The following is a 17,889-nucleotide window of genomic DNA, read 5'->3' on the forward strand; positions in this document are numbered from 1 at the left end:
GTGTGTGTGTGTGTGTGGTTTAACTTTGTTCTAGGGCATCAGCAAGCATACTTGGTACCTCTTAAGGAATTAGGGAAAGATGCCCCCTCCAGGCAGAGGGGTTAGAAAAGTGTGCCAGTTCCTCCCAGATGCAGTCCATTATAGCAGATGTGCTTTGTCTTTCAAATTTCCTAGTCAAAAAAGAAAATGACTTCTTAGTGATCTTTTTTTTACCTCTATTGATCACTCTGCTTTTTTTTTTGAAGGCAGTATTAATAGTATTTTAATATTACTACTTCAACTTCTGTGGGTTTGAAATTTTTCAAAATAAAGTTGGAGAAATATTAAAAATGATGTTATAGAGCTTATTTTTAACCAGTCATCAAAATTAGAAAACAAATTTAAACTACAGAAGTGCACAGTTAAAAGCCTAGTTTATAGGCCTGCTCAATTTCCATCAAAGTAATAAAAATACTCATATTTAAAAGATTGTTCTATAATTAGAGACTATAAGAAGTAAGTAGGAAGCATATATTATTGTGAAGAGTTATTGGTGAAGGTGGTTTATTTCATACAGCTCTACATAAGACCCAACATTGCCCCAAATTGACCATATATCTAGAAACTTATTTTGGGATTCATGTACTCCTTTATGAAGTTCTAGAAATATGGGTCTTATTGAGGGCTTCAGCACACATTTCTTGAGGTTGAGGCCCACTGATGGATCAGAGATTGGCATTGCAGAATCAGCCACAGCTACTAAAATCATGATTTGTACACAGAAGCCTGTGAATGTTTTCATTTCCAAGTCTTCATTTTTTTTCAAGCTTCAAACTCTGATTCCAGAGTTCAGGAAAGCTTAGTATTGGCAAATAGTGTGTTCTCCGCTTGATTTCTAGTCAGTATACATATCCCATTTGAATTAGTTTGCATTTCCGTGATCCCATGAACAGTGGTTAACACTGAGCTCCAACTATTTAACCCCTACCACCTCACTGTTGTTTTTGCCTCAGCCATTCTCTCTTTGCTATTTTAAGTGACCACAGATGTTACCTAATAATAGATTTTGTTTGTTTTTGGTATTTGTCATTGTTTTCTTTCTTAAGGTATGATTTACACACAGCACAAGAATATTCATAGCAGTTTTATTCACAATAGCTCAAAATTAGAACAAACCAAATGTCTGCCAACAAATGAATAAATTATGATGTATTCATACAATGGAACACTACACATAACAAGAAGGAACAAACTTGATTATGCAACAACATAGTTGAATCTCTAAATCATTATGTTAAGTGAAAGATGCCAGATAAGAGAGTACATACTATATAATTCCATATATGTGAAGGTCACTAGCCCAGGAAACTTAACTATGGTGACAGAAATCCAAAAAGTGGTTGCCTCAGGGTTGGGGAGAGTAAGTAGAAAGAAGCACGAGCAAACTTTCAGAGGTGATAGTAATGCTCCCCATCTTAATTTGGGTGATGATAACACAGATGTATCCACTTGTCAAAACTTGTTCAACTGTACACTTAAATTTCATGCACTATAGTGTATGTAAGTTATAACCTCAATAAATAGCACATTTTAAAATATTGTTGAGAATTCAAAAACTGGAACTCCATTTGCCCATCTCCGGTGTTTTGGCTTCTCTCTTTCTGTGCTTAAAAATTGCTGACTCTACTTGCAAGACTATATTTGCAAGTTGTTCTCATGCTGTAGTATAATTCCAATTTTGGAATTACTTTTTTTTTTTTTTTTAAACTACTTCTCCCTTAATTCCAGGCCAAAATTGATCTCTTTGGAGATTCCCTTAACCTACAAACTAAGAGGTTCTGTTATCCTCTGGTCACTGAAGAAGTTCAGTCTGCTCAGGGCATATTGTTCTGTAGCTAATACAGATATACTCAATAACAATCTCCCTGGGGGCACCCTCAAGAATCTCCCTGAGCTTCCCATTCCATTTCTGCACATTCAGATGCCTACAAGACGCTTCTCTGACCTTCTTTTAATCACAGTTGAATTCCTTGTCCCATGAGTCACAATTTGAGCCTTGGGGATATCCAGTTCTCCTTCAAGTACACATCTCTGTCTCCATAACCTTCTCTGCAGATTGTTAGAAATATCATGAATTTCCATGTATGCTCTTGTTTTAGGTTTCCATACCACTATTCCCATTTACTAATAAATAGGGAAATAGAGGCTCAGCAAATTGAAGTGTATTCATCTAGATGTAAGCAGCATAGGCTGCATTCAATTAGGGTTTCTTATTTCAAGCTAGGGCACATTCCACCACACTGCAGCAGCCTGCAACTTTGGCATAAAAACATAGATAAAATCCTAGTTAAGTACAAATATCTTGGCCTTAATTGAAAGTTATTCCTAATTCATTCATAAATGGTTTTAAAAAGGATATGTTTATTTATTTATCTTTATATATCTGTTTATCTTCATGTTAAACAATAGAGGGTATCCAAACCCCATCATATATCTATTTCCTGTATTTTAGAATATAATTTTTGATATTTACTGTCTGAGTTAAATGCTTAGTTTTACCTTTCCTCAGAAGAACAGAATGGGCCAAATGTCAAATGTTTTAATATCATTCTGGAATTTGGCAGCTGAGATGTAAAAAACTGTTGATATCACTAAGAAATGTAGAGGATGTATATTTATTGAGGTTTAATTGAGTCAACAGAGTGATTACTTATAACAGATACTTAATACTTATCCTTTTCACCAAGCTCTGCCTTTCTTAGCACGGTGCAATTAAGAGTTGTGTTGAGATGGGCCTAAGGACTTGTGGGTACCTGGTAGTCTAGGTACTGTTGTAGTCAACTATTGTTAAGTAATGGCCAAATTTCTCAAGTTTACTCTTGGGTCAGTTTTGCTGAATCCTCTCCAATTAGCTATTAAAGGTATATATTTCACATAATTTTTTTCCCTTAAAGTATTGTATAAAGTAATATTATGTGGAAGAATGAGGTAACGCATTTAGTTCCAGCAATAAACTTTTTCTATGAACTGGAAATATACTATATGTCTAGAATCATTTAGAAATAACTGGAACATTGCAGACAAGTATTATTACTACATCCTAATGTTTCATGTTTTTCTAAGATTATTCCAGTTATATTTACTTGGTCCAATTCAACTCTCCTTTCTTTCACTTACAGCTTCACCCTTTATGGATTTCTTTCATTTTTGAACTTCGATATACTTATTGTTTCATAACAGAATTTGACGTTGATTTTGTACTGTCTGCAGTGTATTCAATATAGGTAAAACTTAGCATAAAGATAATAAAAATTACCAAGTCAGCTTTTATTTATTGAAAGCCCATTGGGATAAATACTTTACACATATTTCATCTTCACAACAGTCCTGTAAATTAAGTTTTATTATATTCATCTTATATAAAAGGAAATTGTGGCTCAGAGAAGTGACCTGTTCAAACTGAACAGCTAGTAAGTGGCACAATTGAGATTTAAAGCCAGATCTGTCTGATTCCAACATATGTGTCTTTATTCAGAGTATTAGTAGGGTTTGCCAGAGAAACAGAGACAACAGGAAGAGACTTATTATGAGGAACTGGCTTGTGTGGTTATGGAGGCTGAGAAGTCTCATGATCTGCCACCTGCAAGCTGGAGACCCAGGAAAGCTGGTAATGGTATAATACCCATCTGAATCCCAAGGCCTGAGAACCAGGGGAGCTGATGGTATGATTACCAGTCCAAAGGCAGGAGAAGACTGATGTCCCAGCTCAAGTACTCAGGCAGGAAGTAAAAGGGGCAAATTCTTCCTCTACCTTTTTGTTCTATTCAGGCCTTCCCGGATTGGATGATGCCCACCCAGACCGGGGAGGGCAATCTACTGATACTTTCCTGAGTCCACCAATTCAAATGCTAATTCCAGAAAACATCCTCACAGACACCCCCAGAAATAATATTTAACCTGTCAAATTAACCCTGTCAAATTGACACACAAAATTAACCATCACACCCCGCATACAAAGGCATGAGGTCACTCAGGTCAGGGACCTTGTCTCTGATTTCCTTTATGATTGGTAAAAGCAAGGCTTTTTTTTTCTGGTGGGGTGAGTGGCTAAATGCTGTCACAGGGAGCCATCATAACCAAACAAGCTTGTCTGAGAAAATTTAAATTTTGTAACAGTGATAGCCTAAGTATAAAAAAGATTATGATTCAATTTGAATAACATATAGAGCATGAAACATTTGTTGACAACTCATACCTTAGTTCTTTTAATGAATGTATGATTTATAAAATTGGCATAAATATTCTCTTTGGAACGGTTTAAACTTTAACACCAACGACAAACTAGTCAGATTATTATTAATTTTTTGGTTCATTATTTGTTTTTTTTTAAATAATGAAGCCAGCTATTATATTTTAAATTGTTCTATAAAATATTTTAAATATAATAGATTATTTTAAAGACTACTTCCTCCCTCTAGTGACCAGGAATGGGAATACCACATCCACAAGCATTAAAAAAACTGATTCTCAATGTGTTTGTGTACCTCCCCCTAGAGGATGCTTGGGAAATTTGCCAGAGTTATTTTGGTTATTATCAATACAATGAATGTGGGTGCTATTGGCATTCATCAGGGGCATTAAGGATGCTAGCATCCTGCAATGTGATAGACAGTGTCCCATATAAACTAATTATCCATTGCTGAATATTCATGTAGATGAAAAATTTATTATTTAAGCCTAGAACCTACCACTATCCTACATATGAAAACAAAAATTTTTTCCACTTTTTATACATTCCATTTTTGAAAGCAACTTATTTCATTTACTCTAAAACACTGATTGTAAGATACATCATTACCTAACAGTAAGAGTGAAAAAAATTGCCAATTAAACTCTGACACGAAGCTTTTTAAGACTTTTATTTTTATTTTATCAACAATCAACAGCTTGGAAAGGCAACCTATGGAATGGGAGAAAATATGTGCAAACCATGTATCTTAAAAGAGGTTAATTTCCAAAAAATACAGGGAACTATTGATTCTATAGGTATAGCCATCTAACTACATCATGTAATTTAATATAGGCATACCCAAGCATTTACAAATTAAAATAGATATTTTAAGAATTACTTTCTTTTACTTGCCCAGATTTCTACAGCTCATGAAAGGCAGAGCTGGAACTGCAGCCCGTGCCTTCTGTCCTCCTCTAGTAAGATGGGGTCGGTAGAACACCAATAACAAAAAAGGAATGTTATATCTAATGGGTTGAGAACTGTTGATTTAAGGCATGAAGTGAGGATCATGAATTCTTGTTTCTCCCCTTAGTAACTTAGTCTCCCCTTAGTAGTATTATTGGGGCACTTCCCCAACAATAGTCACTACTTAGTGGATGTGGATGATTTAACATTAAATTTGGATGGCCATATGATCTTATTTCTAAGAAAGTGCCTTCTCATTTTATATGTTGTGTAGGGTTGAAGAATAATATAATGAATGAGTGCACAGGTTCCTGAGTCAGATTACCTGGGTTCAGATTTTGGCTCTATCACTGCTGTGTGACCTTGGATAAACAACTCAATTTCTCTGTGCTTCATTCAATTCCTTCTGAGGTAGAGTCATTAAATGGAGGTGATAATATTACCATCTCACAGGGGTGTTGAGAGGATGAAATGAGATAACACATTTAAGTGTGTAAGTGTCTGGTGTATAGAAGACACAAAATAAATGTAAGCTATGATGAATATATACAGGCATACCTTGGAGATATCGTGGGTTCAGTTCCAGACCACCAAAATAAAGTGAGTATCTCAAAGCGAGTCATACGAATTTTTTTGCTTCTCAGTGCATACAAAATTATGTTTACACTATACTGTAGTCTCTAAGTGTGCAATAGCATTATATCTAAAAAAACAATGTACATACCTTAATTTAAAAATACTTTCTTGTTTAAAAATGCTAACCATCATCTGAGCCTTCAACGAGTTGTAATTTTTTTGCCAGTGGAGGGTCTTGCCTCGATGCTGACGGCTGCTGACTGATCAGGGTAGTGGCTGCGGAAGGCTGGGATGGCTGTGGGCAGTTTCTTAAAGAGAGACATCAGTGAAGCCGGCCACACAGATTGACTCTTCCTTTCATGAACAACTTCTCTGTAGCATGTGATGCTATCTGATAGTATTTTACTCACAGTAGAACTTCTTTCAGAATTGGAGTCAATCCTCTGAAACTCTGCTGCTGCTTTATCAACTAAGTTTGAAGTCGTTTGTTGTCATTTCAACAATCTTCACAGCACCTTCACCAGGAGTAGATTTGCCTCAAGAAAGCACTTTCTTTGCTCATCCATGAGAAACAACTCCTCATCCATTAAAGTTTATAACAAACATAATAATAAAGAAAAAGTATGAAATATTGCAAGAATTACCAAAATGTGACAGAGACACGAAGTGAACAAATACTTGTTGGAAAAATGGCGCCTATAGACTTGCTTGACATGGGGTTGCCACAGACCTTCAATTTGTAAATACCATCATAGCCATATTATTCATTTTGGTAAAACATGTTTAAAATCTTCATTTAGATCATATCATTAAGTTTCACTAAAATCTATGAGATTGTCACCAGGCTACTGTATATATAGAGTAGATGCTAAAGAAGAAGCCACTATGCAGCCATCCTGTCTAGCTGGGATGAGGAGACTGATCTGCATGAAACAACCAAGACAGTTAAAGACAGAAGATAAATAAGTACAACTGGATGGCAGAAGCAACAAGAGCTATAGAATGGTAAGGTGGTTAAGGAAGGTATACGAGATGAGAGGAGACAATTTGCCAATTAATACATGTCCGACCATGGATGAGTTAACTTCTCAGTGATTCCTGGGTCCTTATTTATGAAATTAATTCATTTAAAATGCCTAGTGCAATCTACATGAGGTAGGTTGAATGGAGTTTTAAAGAATGGGCAGGCTGTTATTAGTGGAAAATGATTCTATTGACAGGAATAATCAAAGAGACAGGGACATTTCAAGTAGTGGAGATATAAATCTTTTAAAAAATTTGATATGTACCATGCACCCCAATGTTCATAGCGGCAGCATTTACAATTGCCAAGATATGGAAGCAACCTAAGTGTCCATCAACAGATGAATGGATAAAGAAGATGTGGTATATATATACAATGGAATACTACTCAGCCATAAAAAAGAACAAAATTTTGCCATTTGCAGCAACATGGATGGACTTGGAGGGCATTATGCTAAGTGAAATAAGTCAGACAGAGAAAGACAAATACTGCATGATATCACTTATATGTGGAATCTAAAAAATATAACAAACTACTGAATATAACAAAAAAGAAGCAGATTCACAGATATAGAGAACAAACTAGTGGTTACCAGTGGGGTGGAGGAGTGCGAGGTACAAACCATTGGGTGTAAGATAGGCTCAAGGATGTAGTATACAACACAGGGAATATAGCCAATATTTTGTAATAACTGTAAATGCAGTGTAACCTTTAAAAATTGTATACAAAAATAAAAAAATAGTCAAAAAAATTCGGTACATACAACAAGAGCAAAAAGTTCACATGTAGTAGCCTTATGTAATTTTCTAATTTTCTGTTACAAATAGCAAACTCTTTCTTTCCTGCATGGCAAAGTAACTTTCACTCAGCATTTGCTTCTCTTGTCTATTGGCTCATGTTATAATCCAAGAGAATTAATCCTTCAACAGTGAAAAGATTCTTTAAGAAAAGAAACAAGGCAGAGTAGTGTCAAAGAAAAACTCAGTCACAAAGTCCCTTAATTGTAGCACGCCGTTTCCTTGTTTATAAGCAGGATAAATCAATAGATTGATTTCATTCCATAAAGGCAAAAACAGGATTTATTAAAAGAGGAAAGAGGAGAGAGAAAAATAATTGTAGTCTGGGAAGAGTGAATCTTGTTTGCACATTTTTTTTTTTTTTAAATGGCATAACTGATTAGCTGGCAGCAGTCAATTTGGACAGTCTGTCCTTGAATATCTTAAGTGTTTATGGACTCTCGGGAAAACCTTTGTGAGCTAAACTATGAAGCTGGATGACAGGCTGTTTCTCTGTAATGTCTGCCTGTGTCTTTCCATCAGCACCTCATTATTAGCTGTACAGGTCTGCACTACTTCCCTCACCAGAAGTCTCAATATAACTGCTGATTTTCTCGAAATCCTTTGCCCCTAAATCTTTACTTCTAACTGGAATCTCTTCTGAGTCCTTATTTGAAAGTGATCATAATCTGGGGTGCTTTGTAGTGGAATTTCTATTACAAAGAGTTATAATCATTTTTCTAATATGAATTTAAGACTTTAAACAAAAATATGCAAATTTAAGTTTTCCTTTTTTCTTGCATTTTCCTAAGGATTAACACCAGTATTTTCACACTTCAACAAACAGAACAGATAGTAGTGATAATGCTATCAAATGAAATGTATGAACTGACCCGAATAAACAAGTTTTCTTACTCAAATATTTTAACATTAACTTTCTAAATGTTACTTAAAATATTTTAATTAAGACAATTAGTAGCTCCGGTGCCTGCAAACAGTTGATCATGGCTTCTGCCCTGCAGTGAATTATCACAGAAGAAAAATTTGGCAAAATTGCTGGCTTCATGCCCACAGCCATTATGAAGCAGGAACTCTTCAGATTAAGATTACAACCCGAGGGTAAGCACTATATAATATGTATACTTTCAGAAATTAAAATCCCCTTTGATTACGTTTCTTCCAGTAATGCTTAAAGGCTGAATTTGCGCCCTTGCACGTGTGTGGGTCACCTCTAAGAAAGGAAAATACATTTTGCTACTAACATCAGTTGAAAGTGAAGAGAAAATATTGTCCAGTTGCTTCAAAGGTAAACACCTTTGTGTTTTACATATACTTTAAAATCTGTAAGGCAAATTGAAAGAATCCTTTATTATGTCTTCTTAGGATGAGAGAAACTTCCCTTTTAGCTGCTCCTAATTTTTTAAAATCATCACATTTAACACAGCAACACTGTTCTTAGAAATCAAAACCTGCTCATCTCAATTCTTTGGTAATAGCAATGAATCCGTACGTTAAAGAAGGGTTGCGAATTGCTGAATCCACTTTACTATACAAGAGAGGCCCCATGAGCTGACCTGAATAGACAATAACTAACCTTTCTTAGCAGTTAAGTATTTTAAAAGACAATAGGTGCCTTAAAAATTCATTCAGAGCCTTAGAAATACACATTAACACAGTTCTCACTTGCTCGAGTTTGGTCTGTATCCATTTATGCAAGCCAAATCTTTTCCAGACTCACGAAATTCATAATATTTTGTAACAAAAACAAAGAAACACCCTTCACAGGCTACCATAATCTAAGGCGCAACGAACTCTCGCGCGATGTTGAGACGCTACCGCCTTAACGTCACCGGTTGCCATAGCAGCATCCCTCAGAGCGGAAAAGTGGGGTGGTGCGAGGGGCGGAGCGCGGCTTCGGCGGAGGACAACGGACGCTCTCCTCCTGCAGGTCTGACTTCTACCAAAATGAGCGGCCTGGATGAGGGCGACAACCTCCCTGTCGCTAAAACCTGCGGTCTCGCTACTCCCGACCATGCCCCGGGACATCCGGACCTAAAGCAGTGTCAGGGCGAGGAAACCGGGGCCACCCTGGTGATGGCGGACACAGGTGAGGGCGGCTTGGAGACCGCCGCAGAGGGAGGCGCACTCCGGGACCCCGCGGGCTGTGGCCTTGCGCTCCGCATTCGGGTTGCTGGGAGTCGCGGCCGCGTAGCGACCAAAGCGGGCCAGAAAGAGGCTCCTGCTTCCACCGAGGGCCTGGAAGCAGCCTCTGCCTCCACCTCGGTGGCAGCCGACAATAGCCAGGAAAATGGCTGTCAGCGTAGAGAGCTGCGCAGCCCTGCTGTCGAGAAGGCTCTAGAAGCCTGTGGCGCAGGGAGGTTGGGGTCTCAGATGATGCCTGGGGCGAAGGCCAAGGAAATGACGACAAAAAAGTGCGCTGTTTCAGCAGCAGCGGAAAAGGAGGGAGTAGCGGAGGCGGTGGTGGAGGAAAAGAAGGTGATGCAGAAGGAGAAAAAGGTGGTAGGAGGAGCGAAGGAGGAGGCCCGGGCCAGGGCCCCTAAGATCAATAACTGCATGGACTCGCTGGAAGCCATCGATCAGGAGCTGTCAAATGTAAATGCCCAGGCTGACAGGGCCTTCCTTCAGCTGGAGCGCAAGTTTGGCCGTATGCGAAGGCTCCATATGCAGCGCAGAAGTTTCATCATCCAAAATATCCCAGGTTTCTGGGTCACTGCCTTTCGCAACCATCCCCAGCTGTCACCTATGATCAGTGGCCAAGATGAAGACATGATGAGGTACATGATCAATTTGGAAGTGGAGGAGCTTAAACACCCCAGAGCAGGCTGCAAATTCAAGTTCATCTTTCAGAGCAACCCCTACTTCCGAAATGAGGGGCTTGTCAAGGAATATGAGCGCAGATCCTCTGGCCGGGTGGTGTCTCTTTCCACGCCAATCCGCTGGCACCGGGGCCAAGACCCCCAGTCCCATATCCACAGGAACCGGGAAGGCAACACTATTCCCAGTTTCTTCAACTGGTTCTCAGACCACAGCCTCCTAGAATTCGACAGGATTGCAGAGATTATCAAAGCAGAACTGTGGCCCAATCCCCTCCAGTACTACCTGATGGGTGATGGGCCCCGCAGAGGATTTCGAGACCCAGCAAGGCAGCCAGTGGAGAGCTCCAGGACCTTCAGGTTCCAGTCCGGCTAACTCCTGCCCTGTGAGAAGCACCTGCACAAGTTTCCTTACCACCTCCTCTTGGACCTGTGCTTAGCCAACAGCATGCAGTCTTCCATTTACTTTCTCTTCACACTGGATTATTTTGTCCTTTTGTCCTTCTAAATCCTCAAAAATCAGTGGCAAGATAATCGCTTATATGCCTATGCTCTTCTTCCTCTGAGCCTTCCTGCTGTTCTGCATCGTGTTACATGTTCCAAGTGCATGGCCTTCCACTACTTCTATGCCAAGCACATGATACTGTAGATATGCACTCCCTTCTTTTGCATGCCCTTGGTCCTGTCTGACAATAGCCTTCTCCCAGTTTTTAAAGTGGTTGTCTACCACAAAGAAGCTTGATATACCTTTGCAAATACTTAGCTGGGCTTCATACTTTATGCTGGCTGTCCTCCTGATACCCATGTACTCTGTGGCAAGATCTTTGAGTTTCACTGCTGCAAGATGAAGCTTATGTAGATGATGCCAGTCATCAACCCAAACTGAACATTCCACACTACCAGTAACTGGTTTCCAGCTGTCTTCCTGGGTCCATGCCATCCACGCTGCTGGTTATCTGGCAGAATAAGCAGCTGGCTGGTGGGTGGCTACCAGGCATGAATGAGGTAACAGATGACAGGTGTTCTATGTTACCATGTTGGTCTTCTTATGCCTTTGGGCACCCTGCATTGTGATCACATACTGGTGAGTATGAAGGCCTGTGATTATGGCCCACCCGAACCTGCACTCAGCCTTCTGGATGAGCTTTGCACAGGCACCATTGCCTTCCTCTTCAGGAACTATCTGTAGACTTAAGCTCCTGGGTAGCACACAGGAACTATCCCCTTCCCTGCCCCCCAAATAGCTACCCATGAACCCAAATGGCTGTCAGGCAGGTTGGGCAGTCATAATATCACAGCGTCCAAAGCAAAGCTGGTGGGGGGGTCCTTTCCAGCAGTTAGCCTTTTTGAGCCCTAGCTGACAAACCACCCTTAATCTAGGCAACTTTATTAGGCATCCCCTTCTCAACCCCTCCCGCACCCATTCTGAACATGACAAAGTTGCCAGGGCGGGGGCACCGATGAAGAGGTCTTTCTGGTCTGTGGCACCTGTTATGCATCTGTCTCTGTCTCCATCTCCCTCCCCGCCCCCGGCTTCTTTCTCAGAAGCAGTTACAGCTCAGAAGCGGAAAACAAAACTGGCAAAGCAGGCTTTTTGTTTAATTTGCTCTCCCTTTGATTGTGTCCAGAAGGAGAAAGGTACTGTGTATCAGACTCCAGGTCTCTTATTGCTGTCTTCTGCCCTCATGTCTCCACCTCACTTCCTTTAGCAAAGTCTAAACATTTCAAAGGAAAACCTGTAGGTTAATTGCCTTCTTAACGGGCATTGTTTTTTTGGGCCAACTTTGACAACCCCATCCTCTTCCTTATCCATTTACCAAAACCTTCTGTGTGTTTTCTTGAGCTTTAGTGTGAGAAGCTGAGAGGAGAGACAGAAGGGCCTCACAGTAACGGCTTCAAGACAGACCCAGAGCAGGCTGTGATCCGAGGCAATCAAAACTTAGTTTCACTCCACTTTTCTAAGCATGGAAATTCTTTTTTGGGCCTTGGACCACTTAGAAATAACCCCAAGGCAGCATTTTGAGGGTCACTCGTGTCCTCTGTACTGTTCTTTGACTGCCCTGATGTCCCACAGCCTCCATCCTACCGCCTGGCCTTCTTGGCTCTCAGTCCTCAGCTTCTGCATTTCCTTCCCTGCTTCTGACCTAACAAATGAGGGAGTGGGCTGCAGTCTGCATTGTGGGAGCTGCCAAGCCTCCCTCCTAGGGGGTGAGGGGGTGTGTGAAAGTCTGCTCCACGGGGCTTGGGATGTCTGGACACAGAGCAGTGGGAAAGGTGTCCTAGGCTGTAGAAACTGAAAGCCCAGAAAACAAATGAGCTTACTGTGGATTGGGCTTGAGAAGGTAAACAGAAAAGACTGGAACCCTGTAGGGTCAGGGGTAGGAGGGGAGGCGCCTGAGGTTTTCCCCAGGAGAGGTGGGAGAATGAAAGTGGTTGATGTTTAAAGAGGATGGTGGGAGGAGTTACGTTTTACTTCAGTTTTTCCTAACTCCTCGAATTCACTAGTAGTTTTTTGTACACACAAATGCAAGTCTAAATGTTTTGTATTATTTTAGAATATGTGAACGATTAATGGTGTATGCTCCGTATTTCACTGTTTTGAGTAAAGTCCTGTTAATTCCTTTCTCCATTTATGCTTTCTGGCAAAATGACGTTTACAGGCATGCTTTTTGCTTGTAATTGAGAATGTGTGCAAAAATATCAGGCTTGTTTCCTGTGCAGTATGAAGACTTCTGTGAATATCCACTAATATATCAGCTTGTTCTGTTCTCTCTTCTTCTACAGCTCTATTCTTAGAAATATAATTTGAATGTGATCTTTGAAACTGTGCTGTCTTGTGGGAGTATTCTCAAACAGAAAAACATAACTGTCGTCTTGATATTTCTTGGCCTAGCAGTAAATATTGTACTTGACATCCTATGTTCCTAACCAGTGTAAGTACTTGTAGAATTGCTCTGTCATACTAAACAAAGATAGTACTTTAGTCTTCTCCTATGTGCTCGAAGGAAAAATAAATCTGTTACTCTGCTGTATTTCTTGTTTTCACCAAAAAATAAAAATAAATAAGGCTTGTCTGTTTTGTCTAGGCTAATAAGTGGTTGGAAAATCATTAAAGTTATCAAGTCGTCACAGTAAGTATCATCCTGAACCTTAAAAAAAAAAAGGCAATAGTGCACCTTCCAAGATTTTTTGCGTGAAAAATGGTAAATAAGAAGCCCAAATGCATACTCATAAACATATTTCCTATACAGTCAGTGTAGGTTTTGGTAATTGAAACACCATATATTGATTTTTGTCACTCACTTAAAATACTGTTTTCAGTGGAAAACTGTTCTCTTTGCCCCATAATAGTTTACTTATATATTTATGTTAACTGTGTCCCACCTTGGGCTCATTCTTTTTTAATGAGCTTAAGACAGACTTTTGGAAGAATGAATCATTGGATATTCTTTAAGTACTACTTAAATTCTTTTCCTACAGCAGTGTGGTGCTCTAAAAAGAAAAACAAAAAAGTTATGACAAATATAAAGTCTAGAAACAGATGATATCAGACATCACAATGTCAATTACCAGTAATGTTTTGCTTTTCAGCAGCTATTACATGAAGGTTTGGGAGATACATACTTCTGCATTCTCTGTAGCAGAGAGAACAATGAATGCTGCAAGGTCTCCATAAATGAATCACTGAATATTTTTAGCCATCTAAACAAAGATTTGACATAAATGGCCCCAAATTACTGATTTGAGTTAGAGATTGTTAATTAAACATACAGTTAAAACAGACATGCTGACTCTTGGTGCAGTATTTATTTGCAAGCTCTATTTGCTGAAGTATAATTTTTCTAGGCCTGGAGAACTTTAAGTATTAGCTCTCTAAGATTTCTTTTGCATGTTTTATACCCATCTTAGTCCTAAATTCCCTATACAATGTTCATTTTACCTTTTCAATTCAGTGATTAATTTCTGCCTTGTCGACCATCTGTTTCAAGCATATCTCTTTATCCTGTTCTGGATATAATCAGAAAATCATTTTTGTTGGTTTATTATCAGCTTTAGTCTAACCAGTAGTACCCATTTTTCTAGCAGGCTGGTGCTACTCGTTTGTTACAGATTAACATGGTTTCTGTTCTGTTTAGTCTAATAAAATTAGACTCAGTCAGCATTCTCTAGGATTCACTTACCACCCGATCGGTTACCTCGGATAGCCCTGCTCCATTTCTTTGCATTGCCTTTTTGTTTTTCTTCCTAAATTCTGCACCCAAATTATTCTTAAATCAGACCTCCAAACCAGTTAAAGAGTTTCTCTCATCCTTTTCACCAAAGAAGTATTACCATTTTGGTCTGCTTGGGCCATTATTGCCCTATGAGTAATAGTGACATACTTCATAATTTCCCTGTATTAACAGAAGACCCTTGGGCATCCTCTTCTATTTTTCTGGGTATTCAGCTCAGGCCAGACACCCACAAAGTCTTCTCTGACCTTCCTTACCAGGCCCCCTACTCCTCCACATCACTCCTCCTGCTGCTTTTGCTTCTGCTTTACCTCCAGTTGACTCAAGTTTCCTTAAATCAGTTTTCATCATTAAAAACAAACCCCCCAATAATGACCAATATTCCTAATCATTGACTTCCCAGACTCATAGAGTCAGAATTTAAGCCTTCAATACCCAGTTTTGCGTCAGATACGCATTCCCTGGCTTGACAGTCTGAAGAGATCTGAGGTGACAGTAGGTACTTCCATGTTTGTTCTTATGTTACCTTCATAATCCTGACAGTTTTACTGTCCCCTTTTAAACAGTTGAGAAAACAGGCTCAGAAAGTTGAACTAAATTGCCTAAGATGTAAATCACAAATTGTTGTGCTTTCAAGCTAGGGTACCTTCCACTGTATAACAGCCGTCTGTACTAAATTTGGCATAAAACAAAACAAAAACCCTATTTATATGAGTATTCAATTGAAGGTTATTCTTAACCCATTCATGATGGTCTTTGAAGGGTTTTTTTTTAATCACTTATTTTAATTAATACAGAATTCTGTAGTTAAAGATTAAAATACTCCTGAACTTACATATGTAATCATGATGTCTGCTGCATAAATGAATGAAATTAGCAGTTTGCTCCCTTCATTGAAAGGAGTAAATGTACCAAAAGGACTTTTATTTTTAAAAAAAATTTTTAAAAATTGTGTATTTTATTGTACTTAATTTCTGCTGTACAGCAGTGATTCAGTTATGCATGTACATTCTTTTTAAAAATTCTTTTCCATTATAGTTTATCACAGGATATTGAATATAGTTCCCTGTGCTATACAGTAGGACCTTATTGTTAATCCATGCTATATATAATAGTTTACATCTGCTAACCCCAACTCCCACTCTATCCCTCCAACACACCTCCACCCCTTGCCAACTGCAGGTCTGTTCTCTATGTCTGTGAGTCTTTTCTGTTTTGTAGATAAGTTCATTTGTGTCATATTTTAGATTCCACATATAAGTGATATCATATGGTAGTTGTCTTTCTCTTTCTGATTTACTTCACTTAGTATGATAATCTCTAGTTGCATCCATGTTGCCGCAAATGGCATTATTTCATTGTTTCTTATGGCTGAGTAGTATTCCATTGTATATGTATACACCCAATCTCCTTTATCCATTCATCTGTCAATGGACATTTAGGTTATTTCCATGTCTTGGCTATTGTAAATAGTGTTGCTGTGAACATAGGGGTGTATGTATGTTTTTGAATTATAGTTTTGTCCAGATATGTGTCCAGGAGTGGGATTGCTGAATCGTATGGTAATTCTATTTTTAGTTTTTTTGAGGAACCTCCGTACTGTTTTCCACAGTGGCTGCACCAACTTACATGCCCACCAACAGTGTAGGAAGGTTCCCTTTTCTCCACACTCTCCAGCGTTTGTTATGTGTAAACTTTTTAATGATGGCCATTCTGACCCGTGTGAGATGATACCTCATTGTAGTTTTGCTTTGCATTTCTCTAGTAATTACTGCCATTGAGAGGTTTTTCACGTGCCTGTTGGCCATCTGCATGTCTTCTTTGGAGAAATGTCTATTTAGTTCTGCTGCCCATTTTTTGATTGGGCTTTTCGTTGTTGAGTTGTGTGAGCTGTTTGTATTGGGTTGGCCAAAAAGTTTGCTTGGGTTTTTCTGTAAGATGTTACGAACTTTTTGGCCAACCCAATATATTTTGGAAATTAAGTCCTTGTCAGCCTCACCATTTGCACATATTTTCTCCCATTTCGTAGGTTGTGTTTTGTTTTGATTGTAGTTTCCTTTGCTGTGCAAAAGCTTGTAAGTTTGATTCTGTCCCTTTATTTTTGCCTTTATTTCCATTGCCTTGGGAGAATGACCAAGAAACATTGGTATGATTTACGTCAGAGAATGTTTTGCCTATGTTCTGTTTTAGGAGTTTTGTGGTGTCATGTCTTATGTTTAAGTATTTAAGTTATTTTGAGTTAATTTTTGTGTATGGTGTGAGGGTGTGTTCTAACTTCATTGATTTACATGTAGCTGTCCAACTTTCCTAACACCCCTTGCTGAAGAGACTGTCTTTTTCCCATTGTATATTCTCACCTCCTTTATCGAAGATTAATGGACCTTAGGTGTGTGGGTTTATTTCTGGGCTCTCTATTCTGTTCCATTGATCCGTATGTCTGTTTATGTGCCAATACCACGCTGTTTTGATTACTGTAGCTTTGTAGTACTGTCTGAAGTCTGGGAGGGTTATGCCTCCTGCTGTGTTCTTTTTCCTTGTTTTGGCAACTCTGGGTCTTTTATGGTTCCATAAAAATTTTAGGATTATTCTAGTTCTGGGAAAAGTGCCATGGGTAACTTGATAGGAATCACATTAAATCTGTAGATTGCTTTGGGTAGTGTGACCCTTTTAACAATATTAATTCTTCTAATCCAAGATCATGGGATATCTTTCCATTTTGAATCATTTTCAATTTCCTTTATGAATGTTTTATAGTTCTCAGCATATAAGTCTTTCACTCCCTTGGTCAGGTTTATTCCTAGGTATTTTTTTTTTTTGATGCGATTTTAAAGGGGACTGTTTGTTTACAATCCCTTTCTGATATTTCATTCTTAGTGTAAAGAAATGCAACCAATTTCTGTATGTTAATCTTGTATCCTGCTACCTTACTGAATTAGTTTATCAGCTCCTGTAGTTTTTGTGTGGAGTCTTTAGGGTTTCCTATATATAGTACTATATCATCTGCATGTAATGACAATTTTACCTTTTCCCTACCAATGTGAATACCTTTTATTTTTCTTCTCTGACTGCTATTGCTAGGACTTGCAATACTATGTTGAATAGAAGTGGTGAGAGTGGGCATCCTTGTCTTGTTCCAGATTTTAGCGGGAAGGCTTTCAGCTTTTCACCATTGAGTATTACATTGGCTGTGGGTTTGTCATAAATAGCTTTTATTATGTTGAGATATTTTCCCTCTATACCCACTTTGGTAAGAGTTTTTATCATGAGTGGA

At 38.8% G+C, this 17,889-nt stretch overlaps 1 protein-coding gene across 1 annotated transcript; it reads left to right on the forward strand.

Moving 5' to 3' along the window:
• Positions 1–9,454: 9,454 nt before the first annotated feature.
• Positions 9,455–13,418, forward strand: TSPYL4 (TSPY like 4). The gene has a single exon (XM_059941366.1). The coding sequence runs from the start codon at positions 9,518–9,520 to the stop codon at positions 10,760–10,762; it is 1,245 nt and encodes a 414-aa protein (XP_059797349.1). The 5' UTR covers positions 9,455–9,517; the 3' UTR covers positions 10,763–13,418.
• Positions 13,419–17,889: the final 4,471 nt, after the last annotated feature.

The sequence above is a fragment of the Balaenoptera ricei genome, chromosome 12 (assembly GCF_028023285.1).
Source record: "Balaenoptera ricei isolate mBalRic1 chromosome 12, mBalRic1.hap2, whole genome shotgun sequence".
NCBI lineage: Eukaryota > Metazoa > Chordata > Mammalia > Artiodactyla > Balaenopteridae > Balaenoptera > Balaenoptera ricei.

Excerpts from the sequence above, each read along its gene's own strand:
- TSPYL4 (XM_059941366.1), top strand. The coding sequence starts at position 9,518 with ATGAGCGGCCTGGATGAGGGCGACAACCTCCCTGTCGCTAAAACCTGC.